General features: G+C 35.6%; 2 protein-coding genes across 2 annotated transcripts; both read left to right on the top strand.

The window, feature by feature from the left end:
* The first annotated feature begins 1,082 nt into the window (after positions 1–1,082).
* Positions 1,083–13,717, top strand: LOC129792346 (uncharacterized). The gene is made up of 10 exons (XM_055831258.1): positions 1,083–1,169; positions 1,256–1,395; positions 1,631–2,011; positions 2,098–2,331; positions 2,711–2,717; positions 6,027–6,135; positions 6,373–6,559; positions 8,754–9,549; positions 12,362–12,579; positions 13,237–13,717. Exons 1-10 carry the CDS (start codon positions 1,155–1,157, stop codon positions 13,715–13,717), a joined length of 2,568 nt encoding a protein of 855 aa, XP_055687233.1. The 5' UTR covers positions 1,083–1,154.
* Positions 13,718–15,674: 1,957 nt separating this feature from the next.
* LOC129793655 (zyxin-like) lies at positions 15,675–17,330 on the top strand. The gene is made up of 4 exons (XM_055833826.1): positions 15,675–15,837; positions 15,924–16,355; positions 16,453–16,578; positions 16,646–17,330. Exons 1-4 carry the CDS (start codon positions 15,823–15,825, stop codon positions 17,090–17,092), a joined length of 1,020 nt encoding a protein of 339 aa, XP_055689801.1. The 5' UTR covers positions 15,675–15,822; the 3' UTR covers positions 17,093–17,330.
* Positions 17,331–20,557: the final 3,227 nt, after the last annotated feature.

The raw sequence follows: 20,557 nt of genomic DNA, 5'->3' as shown, positions 1-20,557 counted from the left end.
AATGATAAAATATTCAAATAAGAGTTGAATAAGCCAAGTTTATTTATCTTTATTGACTTTTATTTGCTGGAAGAATAAAAAGGGAAAATGGCTGATAAGATAAATTTATGCTCATCGATTCAGTAGAAAAATAATTTTGATAAGACGTCTCATTCCCTGTATGTACAAATCAAAGAGGGGATACAACAATTGGGATTAAATGGCTGGAATCTGTTTTACGGGGTAATCTTAGGAAAATTTTATAATGCTTCATTGTAAAGTAAAGGGGCAAATAACTACTAAACATTAACCACAAAAAGGCTATAAATTAAATTAAAATAATTTTCAAATTTTGTCCGTTACATTAATTTTTTTTAAGAGTTTTATTCAATCTCATTTATAGTCACTTTCCATGACCCTCACTGTGAAATACCGAAAGCAAAGAGATCACAAAACAATTTCCTAAATAAATTATTATTTTTAATTATAATAAAACAAAATACACATAATTTCAATAGAAAAATTAGCAAAGAAAATGCGAAGCTTTTAAAATTGAGTAAACAAAACTCTCAAGCAGCATTGTTGTGCAATTAATAGGGCAATTTCGCGCCTTCCTCTATTCACCTGTAATTCCCCCACAAAAGCCACACAACGAGAAGAATTAAAAGTGTGTGAATTTTCTCTTTTCTTTTATAATAAAATTTTTACTTTTGATCTTGAATTTATTGGCCATGCACTACCGCGTCTGCAGCATCGTTTGCATAATGCCGCTGCACCATAATGCTGTCACCAAAATGGCTTCATATGAAGCCATATCCATCATAATGTGAGACGTGATGCCATGTTAAATATGTCGCGCATAAATTCACAGTGAGGAGTTAATTATGAACGACACATTGATGATATTTTGCATTAATATTTGCCAATTATTATGACACCAGCGATGCGTTCTAATGTCAGAGAGCCTCGAGGCGCGGGAGACATTTAGAGCGTAATGATTTTTGAATAATCAAAAAGTTGCATTTTCCATCGGTAAACTGGATTGTAAATTTCCCCATGTAATCACCTCATATCACCCACCCACTGCTGTATATAAAGTCATGTGAAGATGAGCAGATGGTGACTTTTCCAAGACACCGCGTTCAATTCTAAACTCAAAGAAATTTTTTTACAACATGAAGGAACTTTCGGTTAGTTGAAAATTATTTTTTTGTGTGAATTTTTTGAATATCTTTTGATTATGTGTTTTTTGGAATTCTTTGGGGGCGTTTTTCAGGGGCTGTGGCTTCTCATCTTGGCCACTTTCCTGGTGCTGGACAGTGTTAGAGGTCAACAAACAACCTCTGCTCCCAGATTCAGCGATGGAAGGTATCGAGGGGCTAATGATGGACAATACAGAGGTGAAAATGATGGAAGGTAAAATGAAATTCTTTCTTATAAAATTTCAAAGAAAAAAGTGAGTGATGATTAATTGTTTTTGCTGAAATTTTTAAAAGAAAAATTAAAGAACTTTAGAGAGAATTTTGGTCAGTTTATGTACAAATTTTTTCAACGATATTTTTGTAATTTTTGCAATTTAATTAATCCCAAATTCTTAAATTCTTTTATAAGAGAAAATTGAGAGAATTTTCCCATTTTTCCCTCCATAAAGGTACATTCCAGGAAACGAGGGAAGGTACACCCACGTTGGGGATGGCTCAAGGGGGCAGTATACCGGTGGAGGTGGTGGTGGTGGCGCCTACATTGGTGGCGGAAGTCCTTTTCCCCGTGGAGGCTTTCAGAGTGATCGTTTCCGCGTTACAACTGTCTCCCAGGCGCCACCTCCTGTAACTACAGCTGCTCCTGTTATCGTGACAGCACCCACACGTCCACGCACAGCCTCCCCACCTCCCCCGCCTCCCCCACCTCCTCCACCGCCAGCACAACCAATTTTGGCGCAATTGCGTGCAGCTCCAGCAGATGGGAGAGGAAATGGTGGCTGGCAGACTCTTCGGCAGGAGAGTGATGTCACAGTGGACGGTTACCATTATCTGTATAACAGTTTGAAATTTTTCCAAAGCTTTTGCAGAACTTTCGGCAAACATGAAGCTCATTAAAACTCTTTTTTTCATCACGCAGATATGAAACGGAAAATGGCATCTTAGCTGAGGAATCGGGGCGTGTTGAACGTGAAGATGAAGGACTCAAGAGTCAAGGATTCTATCAGTACACCGGAGACGATGGACAAGTCTACAGGGTGGACTATGTGGCTGATGCCAATGGATTTGCCCCACGTGGTGATCATATCCCCAAAATCCCCCCAGAAATTGAGAAACTCCTCGCCTACCTAGCTGCCAATCCACCCCGAAATTAGCATCACCAGGCGCCTCCACTGTTAAAGCGATGATTCCAAAACAAAATAAAAAGCAAATTGATTATATACGAAAAAGCTTCCTCAGTGTGGAATGTTTCGCTCTTGTTCTTTTAATTTACGATCAATCCGTGGGAGGAAGTATCGCGAAATGCACTGCGAAAAAATGCAAAAACAGCCTTGTTGGGAATTTTTTGGAACTAGAGACGCGCATAAGAGTTTTTTTTACATATATTGAATATTTTGTAAGCGATATCGTGTGGATTTATGGCAATTCCCGACGAAGGTTGGCTTTAAAAAAAAACATCTCGCAGGTTTATTTTTGGCATTGATTGCTGCTGTTTGGTGGTCTTATGCATTGTGTGGAATTTACGATTGCAGTGGCTACGTTTGAGGATTGTGCCGTAGGAATTTAGATGGCTAGCCGCGGTTGAAAGGCTATTTTATTATGAGTGATAAATTTAAGAATTATATGAGAGCTTTATGAGCTTTAGGGAAACTTTCAAGGGTCTTAAACCTCCATCAGAAACATTTTCAGGAGCTGTGAAGTAAATTTAAATCACAAAAGAGCTTTTAACTTTTAATTTGTTGTGAATGATTCAAAAATCTTGGCTAAAGCTGCTAAGGCTTTCTTCTAAAAATTAAAAAAAAAAATTATTAGAAAACAATTAAACTATTTTACAAGATAATTAGAATAGGATAATTAACGACTAGAATTTATGTTTTGAGCTAGATTTAAAATTAAATTATTTTGAAGTTTAAAAGAAAGTTGTTTTGTTAATTAAAAGTATGTTTAATGATTTTTTCAGTAGATTTCATACAAAATATTCAGATTTAAATTGAACAAATTAAATGAAAACTTCCGGAATTCCCTATATAGAGTTTCTAGTAGAATTAGTAAGTATATAAATGACTCAGAGCTTTCATCAAACGTATTTTTTAGCATTTACATTGCTAAAGCTTGCAGATATTTTTCAATTCTTATTCAACATTCCTGAATATCTATGACATTCCGGGAATAATTTTTAAATTTCATCTTCACATTTGCATTGTAATTCATTTCTGACCTATCTCAATGAAACACAAACGCAATGTAGGTAAAGAGTTGCTAATCCCCTTGATGAATGTTCTGTTTATCCAATATATGGATAAGTTCTAACGATCGCTGAGAGTTTGAAAAAGTTTAAAGAAAAATTGTAAATTAGGATTTTTTTGTGTTTAAAATTTTTTTTCGTTTTTAATTAAATTTTTAAGCTAATTTTTTTCATAGTATTTCAATGAAAACCCAAGAATTTAGAATTTTCCCGGCAAGGGAGATGTTGTGCTATTCCCAAATTTGCAAATTTATAAATTCTACCTCTGGTAGCCGGCTATAAATGATCGGCGTGCACCTCATAAATTGCGTGCCATGTGAAAAGGAAGAAAACAGCTGCTAAGATCCTCTTACTGCCACACATTCTCCCATTTATGGGGGCAAAGAATCATGCGGATTTTATCGCGCGACGCGAGAAATTTGATTAAATTATTTGATTGCGGAATTTGTGGGGGCTATAAAAAGTGCAAAAACATAATAACCGAAAAATATGCTTTGGCTGCCGGATGGCGTCGCAGGTATGCGGTGCGAGGGGGCCAGGAAGACGCGCCACTTAGGCATTGACCTCCAGATTCCTCGTGGCCTCATCATGGGTTTCATCGGCGACACCTTAATCGATTGCATGGGCGACAGGCGGGCATTTCTACAGCGCCAGGGGATTTTTTTTAAATATAAAATCTTCTTCTGATTCGACTGGATTTTTTCGAAATGAGACTCTTCAATTTATTGAGTTGTTTTGATGCGCAAAATGCGTTTGATCCAAATTCACTGGAATTTTATTTATCACAACTCCACTGTCGCCTGCGTCATGAATTTTTCGTGATATCTCCGCGAGAAAATTTATACTGCGGAAGATTCACAAAAATTGACTGTGTGAGTCAAAGAAAGAATGAAGAAGAAAATGTAATGCAGATTAAGTCGGAGGCAATGACGACATCTCGGATGGCACGTGGAATTTCACGCGCGCCAGAAAAATTTTTTTCTCGATCATTTCCTCGCGCAACTCGTGGCTTTTATTGCTTTTCGATAAGATTGAGCGTGGGTGCTTTTGGGAGTTTGACGATTGCCTTTTTGTTGCAAAATAACATCCACTTTACCTTTCAATTTGGATGCGCCAAATTCCAATGCAAAAGGTCAATGAAATAAAATTGGTTTTGATCCCAAATTGCTCTCTAAAGAGCAAAAATAACCAACTGCAAAAAATATATAATGTTGCTATATTTTATATGTAGCGAATAAAAAGCTCAATTAAATGGAATTATCCGTTAAACCCGTCATGGCGCCTCACAGAGAGTCAAGATCATCTTCGGTGTAAAAATAAATATTCTTCTGGGTTTTAATTGGACAAAAAAGGTGTTGTCCGGAACTCACGAAATGTTGAATTTCCTGAAGGTATAAAAAATTAACATGACAATTCTTTCTCATGTCGCTGTGACTTTTGGCTGGCTCTTTGGCTCGGCTCATTGCTTGGCAATTGCCAAGCTATTCAATGCATTGTACACCAATCACCCCATAATTCGGTTAAATCGCGACCTCGAGGTTACAACTCTGGGAGAATTTTTCTTCTTAAATATGACGGCTAAATGTGTTGAGAGAGTTCATCAACGTGCCATAAAATATCCACACTTATGAGGTAGGAATTTTTTTTCCATCGTTGTTTTCGCATCGATTATGTGCATTGGCGGGTGTGAAGATGTATTCAATAAATACGAGAAATATTCAATAAATGTCCCACGAAAATTACCAATAAATGTCCCCATAGGATGGCACGAGGTGACAATTTGCGCTCCATTTGCGATGCTTTTTTTTTAGCTCCATTTAGCCCTGATGGTGCGCATATTTAAGAAGAGAAGAAAAAAAAGAGATCGTCACACAAATCCTTCCCATGAACGCGTCCGCCCCAGTAAAATATTTTTCTTTTATTAATTTTTGGATAATTCACGCCACGAGCTGATTACTCATCCTCCCGGAGATCGCGTTGTGCGTCTGTGGGTGATGATCTCTTGCGAAGATCACCCAATACATGCGAAAGCTCGCATCAGGGGCAAGAGTATTTAAATGTGACGCTTAATCAGCCACTCGCATTTCTTCTTGAGCGCGCAAAAAGTGACGGTTAGAGCTTTTTTACAAAAATCTCAGCAAAAGAATTATTTTATAATTTTTCTTGTGTTTATCGTGGAAGTTTGTGAGTGATCTTCTATCATGGATTGTAGGATACTTTTTGCCACGATCATTGTGAGTATCCTTCACACGAATTTTTCCTTCAAACCCTCTCAAAGTGAATTTTCTTTAATCTTTTTTTCCTTTCAAGTTTCTAAAGCTCTTTCAGTGCTAAATTTTATTTTCTTTAAAGAAAAAATAAATAGTTGTGTGTTGGAGCAAAGTCGTACAACTTTGCAACTGCTTGTGTGCATACAAATTGCACTAATTTGCATTGGTGATCGCAATTTTTCTCCCTCAAAATATCACCAACTTGCCGTACAAATCATCCTTTTCAAAGCCATTTACTTTGTACCACTCACTCAGCTGCTGCAAAATATCTCTTGTGAATTAATTAATTTTATTTTGCTACGTTAATGCAACAAAATCAACATTAATTTGCAGGTATTGATCGCTGCTTTCGTCCCATCGCAGGGGATTGATGATGGCAAATACAAACCCAATCAGTACGCAAAGAAAGGACAGTATGTTCACGAGGACAATGGTAATATAAGTTAGTCGATTTTTTATCCCTTCCACAACACTTAAATCATTCTTCATCCCATCCTTGACTTTTATCCACCACCACCAAAAAAACCATAAAAAAAATGTAGAGCGGAATTTTTTTTTGCATTCAAATTTTATGCAAATCAAATAACCAATTTTGGGATTAGAGCTAATTAATCTGGAAGTTACATTTTGTCGACAAATGAGGCTAAAAAACAAAATTTATTGCTTGTCATTGATAAAGGAAAATATGAGGAGAATCCAGCAAAGTGGCGCTATGTCCATGTCCATGATCAACGTGAGAAGGGGAAGTACATTCACGTCCACATTCCATACGATGGTGGCTATGGACCATACTCCCACCTCGACAATCCCTACATTCACGAAGACAACCCCTACATCCATGACATTGAGCCCAAGGGAGAGTACAGGTAGGAAAATTCTCTAATTTTTTTTCAATTTATTTCCTAATTTAATTGGAAGCTTAAGTCATCTGCATGATGAGAAATATTCTCAAAAGAATTATAGGTGGTGGCTTAATGGAATTATTTTTTTAAGTGCTAAACTTAAGGTGTTTGAAGTTATATTTAAAGTGAATTTATAGTTAAAAAATATATAATTTTTTTGATGATTCTGAGCGACATTGAGACAGTTTTTTTTTAATTAATTATTCAGTTTTTTATGAATATTTATTTATCTGAAAATTAAGCAAATATGTGTTCTTTTAATTTATTTCTTTTAATTAATTCCACGTGGAATGATTTTTTTCACTGAGAATGAAAATGAGATTGGATGAGCAGTTGAAAGATCTTAAAAATAATAAGAAATAATTTAAAAAAAAACTGAATTTATTTTTTTTTATTTTATAATAATAATAATCTTTATTATCCCCACTACAAACGAGTGTATGGAGGATTTTTTTATTTTATTTTTAATTGCTTGTAGAGCTGAAAAAAAATTCTTTAAAGGTAAAAGAGTTTCAGTTCAATTCGAGATATTCACGGTTTTTAAAATAAATTCAATTCAAACGGAAGTTTCGGAAAACCTTTAATTTTTTCCTTATCTCAGAATTTTTGGCACTCCAAAATTTTTTATGTTGACTCAAAATATGCCTAAAGGTAACTAAAATGTTTTTTGTAAACTCCAGGACCTAATACTCCAGGTTTTGTGGTTTAACACTCGTAAAAGGATTTAAGAATAATAATTTAGTGAAAAAAATATTTCGTTTGGCAGAAAAATAAAAAGTTCTTTCAATTTTAAAATTTTTCTAAAGCATTTTAGTAAAAATAAAATTCGTTCTGTAGTTCATTCACTGTAAAAAAAACTTTTAAAAATTCATTTAGCAAAGAAAATCTTGAAATTATCTAATAAGAAAACTCGATAAACAAAAATTCGTTAAACAAGTTCAGTTCGTTCTGCAGACACTCCACTGTACAGAAAAAATGTCATCTTCATTCAAATTCAAATGCATGCGATCTGAATAATTTTCAATCAAACCCATGGCGCGGCTTCTGGTGTTGTGTATCAAATTCCAACATTTTTGTTATTTGAATGTCATTTTAAATTGAGAAAAAATATTGTGTGAACCATGTGATGAGCTCTGAAACATGCACTAAACGATCTCATAAAACACCATAATCTGTCAATTGGTCGGTCGACGTAACACCCAAAAAATTCCTGCGTGAATGCAAATGAGCATTGAAGAAAAATTCCTCAAAAGAAAAAACAAGCTTGATAACAAATGTGAGAAGATTGAGAAAATATGCATTGAGCAATGGGGGCGGGTTTCACAATTTGAGGCACATTTCCCCTCTGTGGGTGTTTTTGTTTCTTCTCTCATTTTTGTAATATTTTCGTGGAAAAAGTGTGCCGAGGGACACTGGGTACGAATGAGAGAGAATTAAATGGTCATTTGTATTCGCGTGGCGTATGTCACAAATTTAATTTTATTGATCATATTCCGCTTCATTAATTGCCAATTAATTTGCATAAAATAGCCCCCTCCATCCAAAAGAGCATGATGTTGGAGGAATTTTGTTGGTAGCTACATACTAATTAAATACACACCGCAGCTGAACTGCATGTGCCAAAAAGCTACAAAAGCTCATTATTTTGAGTATTTTTTTTGGCAAAAAAACTTCCACTAAACGAAGACTTTTTATTCATCCCACATTTTAGTTGCATTCGAACGAGTATTGTTCGCCCCGATAGACGGGCGTGAGCAGTGTGAAAAACCGTGCAGAAAGGTCAAACACGGGTCAAGAGCAGCATTTTTTGTGTTTTTGTGTGTGCAATTGGCGGAGAGATTTATCAAAATTTTCCCACTACGTGGCTCACCATATACATTACATTTATATATATAATTTTTGTCTGTAATACATAATAGGCTTAAAAGAAAAATTAGTTTGTAATAAAATTATCAATTTTTTTAATAATAAGTTATAATTTCCTAAAATAAAAAAATGGCTTTTCTTGTGCATAAAAATGAGTTAAAAAATTTTGTTGCAGGCTGTAGAAGAAGGTTTGGAAGGCTTTTTCGTAGAGTTTGTTTGCCTTTTTTGTGAACCTTGATCTTTTTTTCTTCATTTTATTTTGTAAAAAAAACAATTAAAAATTACCTTCTAGCCACCTTGACCCCTTCCGTACGGATGTCTTTTACATTGAGAAGCCACAAATTTATCAAGAATACGGCTTTCCCCATCACGATCCCTTTGGTGCCAATTCCAATGGAAAAGATTCAAAAATCTCATCGGAAAATCAACGAATTTCCCCCAATTTTGATGCAACAGAGACGATTCTTCTCTCCTCTTCAACTGAGAGGTCCTCACAGATAGGCTCCCGAATTAATCCAACAGGCATTCAGGATAAAATCCTTGGAGCTTCGAGTAATTTGAGGGGACAAACTGATCCTTTTGGCAGCAAAGTCTTCAACATTGATAAGCCCACAATTACGCAGGAATACGGATTCCCTAATCATGATCCCACAAAGTCCAGAAGCTCACAGGAAGCAAGTCAACTCATTGAGAAATCCAAGGATTCTCTCAATCCTCTGAGGTTGGATGTGAGATTTACAGGATCCTCATCAACTCTTGGCTCCATCGTTAAGGGGGAGAATATTGAAGTTCTAAGGACATCAGCAAACAAAGAAGAACTTTCAGATCCATTCAAGAAGAATTTCTTCAATGTTGACAAACCCCAAATTCCTCTTGAATACGGATTTCCAGATCATGCTGCAGCCACATCCTCAAGATTGGGGAAAGAACCTGAAGGGTTGGAAAAATCTCTCCCATCTGCAACGGAAATAATCTTTGTGAGTTCAACGGCAAGGCCACCAAAGAGGAATGTTGAAATTCTTCGGGAAGGTCGTTCAGCGACTTCTGCAACAGAAGAAAAGAAAGAAGAAGGAGCTGAGAAAGAAGAATAAACCAATAAGATCGATTAAATTATTGTCCTAAGTTTAGAATAAATCCTCTGTAATTTTTCTTTTAGAAATTAGCTTTAAAGTGATTTTTTAAACACTCTTAAACAAATAAAAAAAAGCTCAAAAGTGTATCAAAAATTGTTCTTGTTTTATTTAAAAGCTTTGCAAGTCTTAAGAGATTTTTTTTCTTTGCTAAAATGTGTCGAAGAAACTTGAAAATATCCAAAGAAATCAAAATTCATCGATTGATTTCCACTAAATCTCCCAAAAGTATGTTAAATTAAATTTTATAAAATCCACAAATCGATGAGATTTAAACAAAACTTTTTCACAAAAAATTGGCACCATAAATTGCCAGCAAAACGGTGCAAAATTAGCAAAATATTTTATTACCTCCCCGAATGATTTAATTTGCATTGATGCAAAAAATCTGCGTTGAGTTTTATTGCAAACTTCTCTTGTTCGATCTTCCCTCAATTTGTTAATTCATTCACCTTTTGAGAGACTCTTTAGTAACAGAGAAGTTTCGCACTCCTGCACATCAAGAAGGAGAGCCTTGAAATTCTCTAAAGAAGCTCTGCAAGATTTCCATGAGAAATACATAATAAATATTCAAAGCTTTTCCTGAAAAGATTCCGCCGTGATCGTCATCGGATGACGCCAAAGCAGAAATCCTCCCGTAAAAAAATCCTTGCATTTCAGCCAACAAAAATGTTAATGCTTTAAATTTAATATCTATTGTAGATAAAAGAATAAAAGCTTAGAATACGAATAAATCTCCCTCAGAAGTTTTCTTTGAATGCTCCACAAAAACCATTTTTAATTCACTTTGGTGACATTTGGAGCAACTTTTTTTTTAGCTTCATCTTCGAGTTTCCAAAAAAAATCTTCTCGTTTTTAACATTTTGTATTTTATTGGGGCTCTGTGGTAATATAGAATACAGTCTGGTGGCCAATAAATATATACGCATGGTGCGACAAGTTTACAAATTTTTGCATGCTGACTCGGTAAATTAGAGGGTGTTGAAAAATTTTTCGATGGCTCTACCTTGATCTTTCAATGTGCTCGAGGCGGTATAATTAAATAGACTTTTGAATCTTCTATCTGCTTGCATATTAATAAGACATCTTCGCTACTCTATGAAGCTCTAAAACAGTCACTATCTCGATCTGGAGGAGGCTGACATGTTCAAAAAGTTAGGATTTTGAAAATTTGCGAGGAAATAAAAATGAAAATTTATTATTTAGGAAATATTAAGAATAGTTTAGGGGGCTTTCTAAAAAATTAGGAAAAGAAATTTTAAAGAAAATTGGAAAATTAAGTTATCTTAGATGGACTGCAGAGCTTTCTAATAAAAAAAAATATTTTATTACAACCATTAAAAGCCTTTTCAGGATTTAATTTATTATTTTTGCATGGAAAATTATTAAAATTCTCCAGATAATATACAAGGCCTAAGACTCGATTTATAAAAAAAGAAACAAATATATCTTACGAATTTAGAAAATTTTGTTCTGAAGATTTTTTCAATAAAATAAAATAAAAATATGTAAAAAAAATTAATAATATAAAATAGGGATTTTTTTTAAATATTAAATATCAACTAAGAAAGATACTTTACGAGAGTAATGAACAATTATGAAAATAATTCAAATTTTTAATACTTAAGTAAAAAAAAATATTAAAATAATAAAAATTGTCTCTTTTTACGCTTAAAAACTTAAGAGAGGAAGAAATGAAATAAATTTTCTGGTCAGAAGATTCAAGGAAAATAACTCTGTTTAGATTAAATTATTTAAACCATGAACACACACCCAAAAATCTCAAGAATTTGACATTCATCCACCAAGAACTAATTTCGCAATATTCCAATATTTTCACATCATAAATTCTTCTCGTTTTTTTTAAGTCCGCAAAACCATTAAAAACAGATAACTTTATAACAAAGCTTTGCCATAAAAAATATTGAAATTTTTCCCTAATTTTTTGCACAATTAAAATCTTATTTTTCACAGAACGAGCTCCTCGTGAAAAACGAAAGACTTAAGCGACGAACCCGAAAGTGCATGTAATTTTTGCCCTCAAACATGCACCTCGACATTTTAAAATTAATGCTCAATAATGTGACAAATCATCAAGAAGAAGACACTCACTTGCTAATGTTTGAGGAATCGCCTCAGGGGTGGGGAATATTAATTTCAATAATGTGGGTGTGTTGAGGCGAATTTAAATTAGGTTGAAGAGGCAGATGAGGCGGCTACAAAGACGTAAGCGGATGCACAAATTGATGTAAGGTGATCTACGTTTGAAACAAGTCTCTAAATAATTGATGGATCCACGGGCGATGTGTGTGAAAAACCATAAATTTCGTAGCTAAACTTGATCCGCGTATTTGGACTAAAACGTCGTCGTGTGTCCTTCTTGCTGCTGATTGTGGAGTGCCTCGCGTTGGGAAGTCGCTCAATTTGTATTCGAAGATTTTTCCATCTCTTCTTTTTTTTCTCTTTCAAATTCTGTGGATGCTTCAATGTGGATTTTCTGAAAGAAAAAACGAAGACAGATAGAGATCATCCCAATATATTAGTGCGAAAAGAGTTTTTGATACAGTCTCACAGTGTGGCGTGGTGGCCCATATAAAAGAATGAGTCGTTGAGCAGAAGACACCAGTCACACTTTCTCATCACAAGGGGATTAAGGTGGTTTAATTTTTCTCCGCAAAAAATGAAGTTCTTCTTGGTAAGATTTAGTGGGGAAAAGAAGTGTTTAAAAGTGAATTTTTGGATGCTAAAGAGAGCGTGATTTCTTCTGCAGATTGCTCTTTTCTTGGGCGTTGCCGCTGCCCAGACATACCGGCCCTTCTCCTACACAACTACCTTCCGTCCCATTCTCGATGGTAGGTACTACGGTGCCTCCGATGGACGTTACGTGCACGACGACAGCGGAAAGTACGTTCATGATCGCAATGACTACGTTCATGATGGCCGTGACTCTGGCAAATACTTCCACGTAGACAACCCCTACAAGCATCTGTAAGTAATTACTAGAGGGACCTAATGGAAGCCAATCATTGTTCAGTTGTTCAATATACTGGTAAAGTTGTGAAACTTACTGATACTGCAGCGCGCAGCAAATAATTCTTCTATAAAGAAACAAAAATTTGTTTAACGGCTGAAATTTTCTGCCACATTTTTAAAACTTTTCCTGGCGCAGTCAGTACAGTTTCCAAGTTTACTGGAACAGTTTTAAATTCTACTGCTACAGTTCTGAAATTAACTGATAGGTTTGAACCCTAAGCAGCAGTTTGTAATAGGAAATAATTATTTTTTTTATTCTATTGACACGTTTCTGAAACTAACGATTTTATTCTGTAATAAACTGGCTAGTTTCAGAAACTTCTGATTATTTTCTGAAATTACTAATTAATTTTTGAAGCTAGTAATCAGTTTCTGAAGCTACTGGATCGTCTTTAAAGCCCTCCCATTGATTCTAAAGCTAATACTTATTTTATGAAATTACTGGATAATTTTCAAGACTAGCGGTTATTTTTTAAAATTACTGGCTAAGCTAGGAAATCTACTGATAAATAATTAATAATTTTACTGCTACTGCGGCGTACCAATTGATTTTACCAGAAAATTTTTAAATCTCCAGTCTTAAGAGCTTCCTTCATCTTTTCTCCTTGGTAGCAACCTCAATGACGGCCGCTACGTTCATCAGACTGGCAAGACCGGCCCATCTGGTCCAGCTTTCGTCCCAACAGCCGTTGTTGCCCCCGTGACCGCCCCCTTCGTTGCCCCACACGCCTTCGCTACCCCCGTAGATAACTACCGCCGCGTGAGCAACTACGGCCAAGGTGAGGGTGGCTGGAGAATTGTCCAGGACCTCAAGAGCAATGACGAAGATGGCTACCACTACCTGTACGAGACTGAGAACAAGATCCTCGCTGAGGAATCTGGCCGTGTTGAGAACAAGCACACCGATGCCGAAGCCCTGAGAGCCACAGGATTCTACGAGTACGTCGGTGATGATGGTCAGAAGTACCGTGTGGACTATGTTGCCGATGAGGGTGGCTTCCAGCCCGTTGGTGCTCATTTGCCCGTTGCCCCACCAATCCCAGAGGCCATCCAGCGTGCTCTCAACTACGTTGCTAGCCTGAGGAAGGCGTAAGATGTCCATTCCCCAAAAATGTAAATTTCTTGTTCTCTCCCACGACTTTAAAAAAAACCAACTTCCTGATTGAATAAATTAAAACAACAACAAAAAAAAGTTTTAAATTAAAAATTCCACCAAAAGTCTCATCAGCAGGTTTCACTTTCTGGAAGCGCCACGCGATTTGATCCACTTTCGCGGGCGTTGAGAGGTTGGCAAGGTCGCCACGCACACCTTACCCACTGATATATGACATAATCCACACCGGCAGCATCCTCCTTTTGTTCCAAAATGTTTTGCCAGCAATTATTTGGACAATAGGCTGAAAGACTTAACACCAACCAACACTCGCTTCGGTGATGGTGATAAAATATTTAGTTCATCTATTGAATTTGTAATTTATGTAAATTTCAAAACATTTATTAATATCCATCTGCTGGGAAAATATTTTGATTTTTTTCCAACACTCCCAAAATCATTGACTCGTGTGGTTTTTTCGGCCCTTCACGAGGGCGAGGAACTTCTTTTTTTTTTCTGGAATAAATAAATAAATTTTTGCCCAAAGTTGACTTTTTTGAACTTAGAATTACTTTTGAAATAACAGAGAGAAAAAATATTTGATTAGATCAATTGATAGTCTTTATGCTGCGGATTTATGAGCATAATAAAAAGAACATAAAAATCCACGACACGAGATATTTGGAAATGATATTTCAATCAAGGGGCTGACTAGTTGAAATTTTAGATGCTTTTGGTTATATATCCAAAATATGAAGAATAAATTATTATTCGCGACTTCATGTGACCTTTGCGCATTAAAATTATTCTTTTATTTCTTTTGGTAGCATCACTTTTTTGGAATATATATAAAATATGTGGGATATAGAATTACTTAAATTGATTAAAAAAATAAACTAATTGGGTGTTGAGATATTAAATTCAAGTATAAACTCATTCATTGTTGTAGTTTTATTATGTGTAGTAGCTCTGTTTTAGTGGATTTTTTATTTGATAAAGCTCCATTAATTTACAGGTGATAAAAAGAGAATTATTCTTTAAAGATTATTGCCTAAGCGGCCTAAACCTTAGGGTTAATAAAATTAATTAATTTGGTTTAAATTTCATTACAAGAAATAAAGCAAGTGGAGGCGCCGGGTACAATCGGGCGTCCTCATCTAAAATAGATAATTTTATTTAATTTGTATTTTCAAAAAAAAAAGATTCATCCACTCTGAATTTTTCAAAATCCCTAAAATTCAGAGTTTGTAAATTAATTTGAAGCTTCACTGCAGTGGAGGCACCTGGTAATGAAATAACAATTAGTTTTAAAGAAACAATTAAAATAAAAAGTTTTTTTTTTTACTTATACTTCTGCTTATTTATTGATAAAAGTAATTCTTTTCTTCCTTCTCCTCAGAACTTTCTATAAAATCTTAAATTCTCCATAAGAATTCAATTCATTTTACTTTCCTTTCCCCCAAGAATATTTTACACGTATGTAAAAAATCCTCAGACATGTAATAAATTATTTAGCAGCCCCCTCTAACTGCTTTAATTCGCATCAGCATCGCGAAGAAAATTTCAATGTGAATCCATCGATTGATCTTCACTTTGACACTGAAAGCTTCACCGCTTGAGCTTTTTCAGTGGCGTACGAAAAGCTCACTCTACTGATTTTTTATTTGCCAAATATAAAAAAAAATCTCCGCATGGATTGGAAACCAGTCCAAGACATAAATCTCACGTTTTTCTATAGATTCTCGTCTTTTTGGGTTCCAGCCTTGGGGATTCTTCACGATGGCCTTTATCGTGCTGGAGAAGAAAATTGGATCACATGCTCAAGTTCAAGATTTCTGGTACTTTTTGCTCTTTTCTTGGGGATTTTGCAATTTTATTTTTTGGGGGAATGCAAAGAGATTTTTTTTGTTCATTAAATTATGCCTTTGGGGTGCGTCTCTGCGCGCACAGAGGACACAAACTGATACAACTTCCGACTTTACAGCATCTTCTCGCGGCGTAGTGTGACATTTTCTTGCAAGAAACGAGGAGGAAAAAAAAGTGTCGTTGGTATAAAGCTGTAGGAATTTTCGTGGATCTTTCCAGTCTGTGCTAAATGAGCCACGATGAAGCATTGCGTGGTAAGTGGAAAAATTTCCAAGGATTTTTTGTTGTTTTGTGGATTTCTTTTATCAGTGTTTGATCATAAAATGAATTTCCGCACCAGGTGATTCTTTTGCTTTGCATCTGGGGTGCTTCTGGGCAATTCCTGGGGCAAACTAGGGGACAAGCTAGAGGGCAGATTCATGGGCAATCGAGGGAAGAAGTACGTGGGCAAGTATTGAGACAGACGATCCCTGAGGAACTCTCGCAGGATCTCCTGCCTCCGTTTGAGGAAGTGAAGTCAGACGATCCAGGAAAGACACAGGAAGTTGCTCCAACAGTTGCAACATCTGAGCTTCCTCCATTACCGCTGCCTGCAACATCTTTTGTACCTGCTGGACAGGATGCAACCATTGCAACATCTGAATTACCTCCATTCTCGGAGCCTCCTCAAGCTTCTGAGCTTCCAAAGCCCCCAGAGCCTCCAAAACCTCAAGCTTCTAGATCAAGATCGAGATCAAGAATAAGAACAAAGATTCAGGCAACAGCATCATCGGTAATTTTTTATTGTATTTGATTGCCATCACGCATGATGCCAAAGAGTGAATATTTATATTTTTTCGCCTCTTGTTTGGATTGCAAAACACACGCAGACCAAGCCGTCAGTTGATGTGAAAGTGGGGTCAACAGGGCGTGATCAAGTGCGGGAGCAACGTAAATCAACAACACCGTCTCAGATTGCAGAGGAACCCTCCGTGACGACGACGACAACTCTGAAGGTATTTTGCTCAATGAATTAACACCTCAACATTCTCATGATTATGCTTTTTGTGCACAACATTGCAGCCCATTGAGTACGAGACACCGAGCTTATTCCCTGTTCCTCCTCCTGCTCTTCCTGCTCCAGCATTTTCTCCTCCTCAACACTCCTCAATAGCTGCTGATCCATCATCCAGGCGCCGTACCTACGAAGCTGTCTCTCCGGACAATTTCAAACTCAGCCCTGCCCTCCCTGATGGATCATACAAGTTCAGCTTCAATCTCCTGGAGAGTGGCATTCAACGCCAGGAAGAGGGGAATCATCAGCAAAGTCAAGTCTTCACAAATTCTTCCGGACCACTAGTCAATGGGGGCTACACCTACTCCGCTCCAGATGGCCAGATAGTCTCTGTGCAGTACGTTGCTGATGAGTTTGGCTTCCGTCCCGTTGGCAGCCACATCCCCGAGATCCCAGAAGCCATTAAACGTGCCCTGAAGTATCTTCAATCGAAAGCTAATCAAGATGAATCTTAAAGCAGCCAAAGCTTATTTACCAAATTACATTAATTTGCATGTAAGCGCTAGTTTTCATTGCCAAGAATTCTACAAGAAATTCTTCTTTAAGAATTCTTCAAGAAATTCTCTTTCAGATTTTTTTTAAAGAAATTCTCTTTTAGAATTTTTTAGAGATTCTTTTTGAAGAATTTTTTTTCTATAATAAAAACTTGTCATGTTCATCCTTTCTACAAAAGAATAAAACTGATTAAGAAAATCCTCACGCATTTAATCTCTCAAAGAGCTTCGTGACAGAGAATTTATGTGACCTAAAATATCCCTGGACGATGATTAAAACGAACAGAATGATGATAAATTTTAGCGCCACGCATGGAGTGTGTGTAAGTAATATTAGAATTTTGGCCTAATGCTGAATTTGTTTAAAAAAATATTAAATTGTTTGAAAAAATTCTGATTTTTTTTGAAAAATATAATTAGAGTATTGAAGCAAAATTATTTTTAAATAAAAAGTTTTCATGATTAAAAAAAAACAAATAAATATTTCTTGTTTTGACATCGAAGGACAAAACTGGTAATTGCTGCCAATTAGACTTTTTTAAACCGCCATAGATTTAAATCTATCCAATGATAAATTTTACATCTATGTCTACTAATCGACTTCAAATATTAGAAATTCGTTAAAAGAAAATCTGGAAAAAACATTTTATTTGTAGTAGAAAATGGCTCAAAGTTTGAGGTTAGAAATTCGTGTCCTCCAAGTGTTAACAAAATCATTAGATTTTCATTTTGAAAATTCAAAAATTTTCTTTATCAGTCAAATAAAGATTTAACAGATTTACAAACAGATACAAATCTTCGTTTATTTTTATTTTCAGAGAACTCTAAGCTGCTTTGGCCCACACATACATTTCGTCCCACCTTTAGGCACTAACAACACATCACATTCATTTAGCAATAAATGCAGCATTCGATACCGATTATGGCAAGATTATTGCCAACTCTTGTCGCATCTGACGCATCTCCAATTGCATTACAAATTGATCAAATGTGCGCAACATCCACACACCGGACCTGGCTCCATTTGAGAATTAAATGTTTTTATAAATATATAAATATTTTGTGATCTACTGACAAGTCTCTGCGAGACATTTAAATAATGTAGAATGCAAATATCAAATTGCAAACTGATAGCATTAGCATCAATTTAATCGCGCACACCATAATTGAACTCTCCTGCATCTCTGGACATGGAATGCAATTTAACCTTCACATTTTACACCAAACTTTAATGCTGCGATGCTTAGGTGAGGAGCGAGATACTTTCGCTTCTTCTGCCGCACTTAATTTTCCATCCACCACCTCATATTTTCATCTCACCTTTCCTTTGGAATTTTTTTCCTCTTCTGCAATTCTTTGACTACAAAGTTGTTCCAAATTTATTCTAAAAATTATTTTGTTGTGAAAAAAATTCTTCCCAAGCACAGGGTGCCCCAAGAGAGCTGCAGTAAAATAAAAAACAAGAAGAAAATCTCGAAAGAATTAAGGAATTAAAATATAATGAGTGAATTATGCAATGCTACACCACAAAGTGTTGGTAAAGTGAAAGACAATGGCTTGGGCGAAAAAGCCGCAATTTATGATAAACTCCACCACACAGAATGCACCCATTTATTAGAAATCCGTTTTGTACATGGTGTTGGCAAAGAAGATTTTCCTCCTTCTTCACCGCGCGCACGAAGATCAATCTCCTCACGATTCGCTTGTTCTCATTTTGGCGCCATTCCTCCACACATGGCCAGGCCAATATAATTGGAGGATTTCTTGTGCACAGTGCAAGGAGGGCAGTTACACCGGAGAAGGTCAGTGGGTCACGAAATTGCGCCCACCAAACCCAATTTTTGCGCACCCACCGTGACGGGTGGTGGCCACGAGATCACCTTCTACATCCACAGCACCCGTCCCAGAGAAATGCAAGCACGATCTCACTGCAGCGTCATTTATTTATACGTCTTTTTTCTGTGTTATTTACATTACAACAATACGCTACCGTATTTAATCTTCCGATAATCATCACTGAAACTCCGCAGGAGTTTACCTTACAAACGAAGGAGAATATTGTTTGAGGGAGAGAATAATGCGCTAGAGTTAAGCTAAGCTGTTTTAGTTCTATTTGAGATTTTTGTGATAAAACTTTGTATTTTGTTTATTTGAAAAATAATTTTGAGAGGAAGTTTAAATTTTTTTTTAAAGAATTCTAGCAGTTTAAAGAACAAACTTGACTGATTTTCAGAAACATTGATTAATATCTTGATTTCTAGCAGTTTTTGGTTAAAATTTTGTTAACACTTTAGAGCGTCCGAAAATCTCTAAAGACGTGACACTGATAATTTTGTAATAATACTTATTAGTTGCTATACCACAATCGTGGCATACCAAGTATTATAATTTAAAGAATTCTCGCAGTTATTTCTTAAACCTTTAGAAAGGTTAAAGTGTCATAAACTCTTGCATACTTAATTTTTAATTTTACCAAGAATTTTTATTTAAATTTTTTTTTTCAATTGGACTGAAACAAAAACTTTTTTACATTCAAATTCTTGTAGTTTTTCTTCTATCTTTTTTTGATTATTCTTTTATGATCTATTATTAATATTTTAAATAAGAATTAATCTTGTACTTAAATTTATTTCGATTTGTTTAGAATATATCGTTCTAAAGGGAAAATATAAAAAAAATAAAAATTCTAGCAGTTTTTCACTAAATCAGTTTTACAGCGAGGATAAACACTTTTTTATTAGAGTTTTAATGATTTCTGTTGAAAAATCTTTATGCTAATGAATTATAAATCGTTACATTTTTCTCATGGATTTATTGTAAAAATTCTTGCAGTTTCTGGTTATTACTTCAGAATGTTTAAGTGTCTTCTACGTAAAATTCTTGAAGTTCTCTTAAGCACCTTCCATGAAATAAATGAATTTTTCTTATTTTAAAAAGATTTAATTCAATAAAAACTTAAGAAAAAGTAGAAAAAGTTTTTTAAAAATAGAAAAACTTAAACATTAGACGGTTAGTTTCAATATCAGACACTTTTCATTAAGGAGGAATCAACTCATTGTAAGTTCATGCGGAAAAAAGTCATATAGATGCTGTGAGATGTTAGTGAAGGTGTGGATTTGCAATCGCTCCATCAATTTTCTTCACCTCTATGCTACACACATCCCCCACTGTGGGCATCGCATAACAAATTGGACACGGCGACGTCTTGCAAATGCATCCACTTCACTGATTTATTGCTGCCAAAAACACCACCAATTTTCACGCATTTCGAGATGGGCGAAAAGAGCGCGCGCGCGTCTCAATCTAATGTTAATTAGTCAAACATTATGCATAAGAACAACTATGTAAATGGATTTTGAGGCATCTTGCGCGCGCGCATTTGCAACGATAAAACTGCATTTTATGGTGTGATGGTGCAGCGCAATA

This window comes from Lutzomyia longipalpis, chromosome 3, assembly GCF_024334085.1.
Source record: "Lutzomyia longipalpis isolate SR_M1_2022 chromosome 3, ASM2433408v1".
Lineage (NCBI taxonomy): Eukaryota > Metazoa > Arthropoda > Insecta > Diptera > Psychodidae > Lutzomyia > Lutzomyia longipalpis.
This window is presented reverse-complemented; position numbering and strand designations above follow the sequence as displayed.